General features: G+C 46.5%; 1 protein-coding gene across 1 annotated transcript in view; it reads left to right on the plus strand.

Annotated features, from left to right (window-relative positions):
* Positions 1–7398, plus strand: part of Spg11 (SPG11 vesicle trafficking associated, spatacsin) — a 66123-nt gene extending 58725 nt beyond the window's left edge. The window contains exons 31-40 of the mRNA XM_057780220.1: positions 87–226; positions 1112–1310; positions 1629–1766; positions 1960–2093; positions 2693–2800; positions 4747–4915; positions 5205–5293; positions 5462–5617; positions 6280–6431; positions 6938–7398. Of these exons, the coding sequence (XP_057636203.1) occupies positions 87–226; positions 1112–1310; positions 1629–1766; positions 1960–2093; positions 2693–2800; positions 4747–4915; positions 5205–5293; positions 5462–5617; positions 6280–6431; positions 6938–7118 (1466 nt within the window). The 3' untranslated portion in view covers positions 7119–7398. The remainder of the gene's footprint in view (positions 1–86; positions 227–1111; positions 1311–1628; positions 1767–1959; positions 2094–2692; positions 2801–4746; positions 4916–5204; positions 5294–5461; positions 5618–6279; positions 6432–6937) is intronic.
* The last annotated feature ends 20 nt before the right edge of the window (positions 7399–7418 follow it).

The raw sequence follows: 7418 nt of genomic DNA on the forward strand, positions 1-7418 counted from the left end.
GCGGGGGTCTTTTCAAAGTGATGAAATCATGGGGCGCTGGGAACTGGGCAACCTAAAGCTCCCTTCAGACTTGGGTTTGCTTTCAGCTTCGAGTTTGGACAGTCAGTCATTTATGATGGCGCCCTCTACTGATGAGGTGACGAGGAGTCTACGAGCTCTCACCAGCAAGTGCCTCCGCGGGAAGAACTACTGCCGGCAGGTCCTCTGTCTGTATGAACTTGCCAAGGTGTGTGCCAGGGGGCCCACAGAGCACTGTCTAAGAGGGAAGTGGAAAGTTGGGGTAGACTTTGGACATTGCAGTGGGAGTTCTTCAGATGGTAATTGTGAAAGGGAGAGTACTTGCCTAGCATGAGCAGGGTCCCTAGATCCCCAGAACTATGACTTGTACGGCAGGCCCTTGTCAAGATGGTGACCCATCTGGGGACTAATGGGGAGGATGCCAGGCCACTTTGAGTCTTGGCTGTAGCTCAAGCAAACAGAAAGGTGGGGCAAGATATTTAACTCCCATGGGCTCCTGGCTCTTCTCTATAAACACTGTTTTGAACATGAGTTCCTTCTAGACTTCAGGAGTAAGATTTTGCTCTATAAATTAACATTGTATATGACATTTGATGCATATAAAGACAGAAGGCTTAAGCCTCTAATCCCAGCACTTGGGATACCAAGGCAGGTGGATTGCCAGGAGTTTGAGGCCAGCCTGGGCTGTATAGGGAGACCCTGTCTCCTCCATCCCACTCCAAAACAACCCAGAGCAGCCACGATTTGTGTGTGGCCCTGCACTGGCTGGGAAACAGCCACAAGTGCAAGACCATAAGGGAAGCGAAGCTGAGCGGTGCAGCGCTGGCCTCAGATGGGGTCTCTGCAAACTCGGGCCTCCGCGCATGCTCCAGGAGCGATAAAGGCTCTTTCACGTCCATTCCTTTACACCGTGTGACTGAAAAGATGAGCATTCGACACGAGGTGAGGGACTGGCTTGGAGGACTCATAGGCGTGCTGCTGGCTGCTTCTGGTCTTCTGGAATTGCTAAACTCAGGCAGCAGCGGTCTGCACATTTCAAAGTGTGTTTACTTTTTGTTTCACAATGACTTTGCTCCTGTTATCTTCCACTTAGGAGTTGGGCTGCTCCTATGCTGATGTTGCGGCCAGGGACAGTGAAGCCGTGCTGCGAACAATCTTGGCTTCTCAGCGGCCTGACCGATGCAGACAAGCCCAGGTCTTTATCAGCACCCAGGGCCTGGAGCCGGACACTGTGGCTGAACTAGTGGCTGAAGAGGTGACCCGAGAGCTGCTGACCTCATCGGAGGGAACAGGTGCCTTCTCTGCAGACCTCCCAGCCTCTCAGACAACACTGTTTCCCAGCATGAAAGATTTGAACGTTAGAATCATACACAGCTTGTATGTTGCTCTATCAAGATTACAGATTCTTGGGGAAAAATTCTTTACATTCCTCTTCTTGCTCCGTACTGTTTTATGACCGTGGTTAGACTAGCTCTGCCTCTGAAGAATGCCCCTGACCCACAAGGCCAGATGGACAGAGCTGTCAGCATACATACCTGCTGCCGGGCCTGGACAAAGTTGGCCTCCTGCCAGCTCTCTTACAGTGACAGTCTCCTCATCTTTCTGTGCAGGAGAAAAGCAGCCTCTCAACCCAGCAGAGGAGAGCCAAACACTTCTCCAGCTAACTGCTGTGTGTCAAGACCGCACACTGGTAGGCATGAAGTTGCTGGACAGGATTCCGTCTGTCCCCCACGGGGAGCTGCCCTGCAGTAAGTCTTTATAACTCAAAGTTTTGTACTGTTGTAGTACCTTTAGATTGCTTCCAGTTTTTGCTGTTAAATTTTAAGCCTGTCAGAGGATGAGAGCTCTCTAGACAGGACACTCTGCCAGGCCCTTTACTTTCCTGGCAAGCCAAAGTCAACAGTAGTTACAAGCCCAGCTTCTCTACATCCTACTACCCAGCCACAGAGCTCCTGATCCTGGCCCACCACTGCTTCACCTTCACGTGCCACATGGAGGGCATCATCAGAGTCCTACAGGCCGCCCGAATGCTTACAGACAACCACTTGGCTCCCAAGGAGGAGTACGGGCTGGTGGTGAGTAGTCCCCTCAAGCCCACCTCACCCTGAGGCAGCTCTGAAGAGAAACAAAGACCCAGCTCACAGCTAATAGGGCCTCAGGGAATTCTGCCGTCTGAAGCCACACATCTGATTACTGGCTAGACAGTTCAGCCCCGGGTTGCTGGTTGATTTGTCTAAAGAAGTGTCCCAAGAAAGCAAGACGTCCTGTCATGTCCCAGGGCTACTATAGCTTCTTGCCAGGGAAGTCAACTTTTCTAGGGGAAAGAACTGCTTCTCCCCCAAACGGGTTCAGGCATGATGTGTAAACGAAGCATTCAACCCTCTTATGGCTCTGCAAATGCTGACCACGTGGGTAAGTAAAATGGATCCCAGGGGGATGAGAAGCAACAAGAGGAAGCACCTGCTCAGAGAGGTTTTATAGCACTTGGTAGTCAGTTAAAAAAAGACCGAGAAGGGGTGACAGTGACATCCCAAAGATTCATTTCCAGTTATCCGGAGAAACCTCAGTTGGGTGGCTGGGATGGAATAAAACATGGCAGCCTGACCATTCTCACCATGTTGTGTTGGGCGATGGTAGTGGTCTGGCTTCAGCAGCTCGATGCTCTTTCCCGCAGGTACGCCTCCTCACCGGCATTGGAAGGTACAATGAGATGACGTACATATTTGACTTGCTGCATCAAAAGCACTATTTTGAAGTTCTGATGAGGAAGAAGCTAGATCCGGTACGTGTTTAGTAATGAGCTCAGGATGTAAGTCTAACCTGCTCTTGGGAATGTATCTGTGTAGGGCTCTAGAATGTTCAGTGAGGTCAGGGTCTTCCCCTGGGTACACACTACCACCAGTGACTTAAGCTAGAGTTCACACTAGGTCATGATATTGGCACTGAAGAAAATATTTGTCTTTCATCTCAGCCTTCAGCCCCTCCCTGTTGTTTAAAGCATCTGTTTTGACAAGAACACCCCGAGAACCACCCTGCAAGTGGTCTGTCGGTGCTGAGGCTGTGCGGAAGTGCCACTAGAGGGTTTGGTTTTTTGGGGGGGTTTTCTTTTCCAGACAAACTATGCTGCTGAGAGCCATTGCAGCCTAGCCGGGCGGCCAGGATGAACAAGCAGTCTCCTTGCAACAGGTCTCTATTCTGACAAAAGGCTCAGGCATCTAATTCAGAAGTGAAGGCAGGATGATTTTAAAAGCCAGGCAGAGTAGATGACTGCAAGGAACCGGTGTCTTCCAGACACATCAGGCTGATACACTTAGGGACTCGGAGACTGGTGGCATGCGCCAGCCCAGCCCCAGTTCAAACCAGACAGAATTCCAGCACAGCAAAAGGGAAAAGGACATAAAGTCCCACAAGAAGTTATTTGTAACTGCTACCTTCTAGGAGAGAGAAAAGCTGCTTTTATGGAGTGTCTCTGGGTACTATCAATCACACTCCAGATCCATGCTCAGAAATGTTGGTCACCACAAAACAAACTCCATGGTTTTCATGTGGCACTTTCTTTTTGGCCTGTTTTTGTTGTTTTCTTGTTTTTCCGAGAAAACAAAGTTGGGTGGGTAGGGAGGATCTAGTAGTTGGAGAGAAAAGAACAGGATCAAAACACATATGAAAAAACACTAAAGAAAAGAAAAGCAATCACCAAGGTAGGAAGCAAGTGCATTAACCTGGGCCAGAGAACCTTTTATGACAATAGGAAAAAGCCTTGGAAACAGAGGCCTGGCTTGCTGGGTCTGTGGGCCCTGGAGCCTCTCTAGCCCCATTTACGTGCTATGACATGAGGTGTCGTTCATATAGCTTTTGTTTACAAAGCATTTGGGTTGGTGGGTTGTCTTTATTTCCTCTGTCAAGAAATACAGCTTTAAAAAAACCTCTATTAGGCTGTTTCCAGACAATCCTGCTGCTGGCAAAGGAGCAAGACCCAACACAGGTCCGTTCAGTATCCCCAGATTTTAAAATTGTTCTTCTGAAGCATTTTGCATTTAAAATTATTTTAATAACTTTTTTCTGATTACAAAAGTAATATATACTCCATATTAAGACATTTAGAAAATATGGAAGTCCTCAGTGTTCACCATCTGGTGAGAGCCACTGCTAATATACCCCTTTCTTTGCACATGTACCCTAAAATATAGTTCACGTTAGCAAAATTTTATGCCTTGAAAATAAGATAACTGAGGTTCTCCTTTTATAATGTCTGCTGTGGCTATTTTCCAAGTCAAGGTAGTCCGGCCACAGTTAAGTGTTTAAAGCATGTGCTTAGCCCTGGGTTCTATTCCCTAACTGAAAAAAGCAAAACAAAACAAAAAAAGACTCCCTTCAGCAATTTAATGGCTACAAGGTATTCTTAGCCTTTATTTGGAGCATTCAAGCTGCTTCTAAGTAAAGCTGTTAAATCTGCTACACTCACCTTCACAATTGAGTCGCAAACACAATAGTAGGTCAGTGTGTGCTTCCGGGGCTGCCTTCATCTGGTCAGGTTAACTGGCTGTCCTCCCAGCCAGGATGCGTCTGTTTGCTTATCCCCAAGACAGCCTAAGATCTCACAGTCATTTCCACTGTTATTCATAATTTACCTTTCTTTGGGCATTTTGAGCAGTATAAAACAAAGGGACTCAGCTGATCCTCCCCTGTGGTCTCTGGTTAAGAACTTAAATACCCTTTCTTCCTGGGCAGAGTGGCACCCTGAAGACAGCCTTGCTAGACTACATCAAGCGCTGCCGCCCTGGAGACAGTGAGAAGCACAACATGATTGCCCTGTGCTTCAGCATGTGCCGGGAGATAGGGGAGAATCATGAAGCGGCGGCCTGTATCCAGCTGAAGCTGATTGAGTCCCAGCCCTGGGGTGAGTGAGATGCAGCACTTCCACAGCCGTGCCCACACTAACCCGACCAGCTCTTTAGGGGAAAGACTTGGTAGCAGCCTTGGTGGCAGGAGATGGAAGTTTACATAAGAGTTTGAACCGTAGGACTGCACTCCATCCAAGTTCTAGTAAGGACATTTCTTGCCCAAGTGAAGCGTACCTATACTATACTCTAAGTACACATACTTAGGATGTTTCTCTCATCTAGCCTGCCACACTGAGTGGCCTGAGGGGTCACTCAGCTTTACAGCAAGTATCCTTTACTCTACAGAGGAAAGCCTCAAGGATGGAGCCCAGCTCAAACAGCTCCTGCTTAAAGCCCTGACTCTGATGTTAGATGCAGCGGAGAGTTACGCCAAGGTAACCAAGAGTTATTCTAGCCTGGCCTCCGTACTAGTAGGAATTACTTTGGCTTGGGCTCTTCCAAGTGAAGAGGGAGTGTGTAATGGGTCAAGCAGAGGTCAGTATTGAGTACAGAAGAGATGGTAATAAAATTCTCTTCTTATGCTTCCTCCACTTGTTCCCCAGGACTCCTGTGTGCGGCAAGCCCTACACTGTAACCGGCTCACTAAGCTGATAACACTGCAGATTCACTTTCTCAACACTGGTCAGAACACAATGCTAATCAACTTGGGCCATCAGAAGCTAATGGACTGTATCATGGCTCTACCTAGGTTCTACCAGGTACGAATACTCTGTGACAGGTAATCCTGGTGTCTTCCCCTTGGTGTCCAGAGGCTGAGTAACTGAGGTCTCAGCGTTAGGGACAAACCCAGGGCAAACTACTTATTCTGATTTAGCTGTCTAATAGTACCAAGAAGAGGCAATTTGAGATAGTTGCGCATGTGTTTTGTAGTGGTTCAGATCAGACAAGGTCTTCACAAATGTGGGCAAGGTCTTCACAAAGGCACACTCCCAGCACTCTCTGGCATATTTTCTCTAGCGCATCGTTTGGGCAAAGGCTAGAGAATTTTGATGTTTGGCAGTTATGGTTTGAAGAGAATTCCTTGGCTTGTCCTTTTACAATCTTGCAGACTGTGTCCATGGAATGAAGCCTGCAGTTTAGCAATGAGAATTGCCCGGAGATTGGGTCTTGCCCTTTACAACAAAAGGCAGTAATGGCCCAGCATCAGCGCTTTCCTGCTTCCCACATAGTTGAGTTATGAAAATAAATTTTCACATCAGCGGTTTTACTGTCCATTGTGAGGAAGACTAAAAACAAGTTAATGGAGAGGGCTTTATGAGAGGAGAGCAATACCAGGCAACCTGATACCTTTAACACCGTGCCTTCAGTTTTCTACAGCATGGGCTCTAACGTCCCCTCCCTTCATTTCCATCCTTCTAAGGCTTCTATTGTAGCTGAGGCCTATGACTTTGTTCCTGACTGGGCTGAAATTCTCTACCAACAAGTGATTCTTAAAGGAGACTTTGGTTACTTGGAAGAATTTAAACAGCAAAAGTTACTAAGACCCAGTATATTTGAAGACATTTCCAAAAAGTAAGTACTTAAATTGACCCTAATCCCAGCACTTGCTTTAAATCCTAGTGGGTCCCAGGACAACCAGGGCTACATATGGAGATGTTGTTTTGAAAAGAAAAAAAGGGAAAAAAAAGGAAAAAGTTGATAGTCAGCCAGAAACTCCAGCAAGTCGTCTTTTGCAGTAATACTAAATTTAAGGTAGGTGCTGACATATTTGGGTTTTCTTGTTTTATTTTTTGCCAAGAGAGGGTTTCTCTGTGTAGCCCTAGCTGTCCTGGAATTCACTCTACAGACCAGGCTGGCTTCAAACTCACACAAATCCACCTGCCTCTGCTTCCCAGATTAAAGGTGTGAGCCACCAATGCCCAGCAACATAATTGCTCTTAATTAAATTAACTAATCTAATACTAAATCTAATACTAGTTCAGTAATTTCCTCAGCTACAACACTCCTGCATGGTGGCAGAGGTGATCCCCCCCTTGTTGATATGGTATTTAACCTGTACTTTACATATTTTTGTGCAGATATAAACAACACCAGCCTACCGACAGGGTCACAGAAAACCTGAAGAAGTTACTCTCATATTGTGAAGACATCTACCTGCATTACAAGTTGGCATATGAACACAAATTTTTTGAAATTGTAAATGTGCTTCTGAAGGACCCTCAAACAGGATGCTGTCTTAAAGATATGCTTGCAGCTTAGAAGATCTGAAAGATGCCTTATTGCTTTTTGTACCTATATGGCAATAAAGTATTTGGAGATCTTTCTCCCCACTTGAGGTGAGAAACCCAGAAACACACCATATCGCATCAGTCATTTGTGACTACAGGGAATGAAGGGGAAACTGGTATAAGGTCAAAGACTTGTTAGAATGGCTTCCACATTAGGAGAACAGTCATGATTAAAGAGTACCTGTGCCTGGAAGTTCCAGTTTCAAAGCAATTTAATCTTATTTACACAGTTAAGGAACAGGTGATAGATACATTTTCATGAGTTAGAAAC

Source organism: Chionomys nivalis, chromosome 9 (genome assembly GCF_950005125.1).
Source record: "Chionomys nivalis chromosome 9, mChiNiv1.1, whole genome shotgun sequence".
NCBI lineage: Eukaryota > Metazoa > Chordata > Mammalia > Rodentia > Cricetidae > Chionomys > Chionomys nivalis.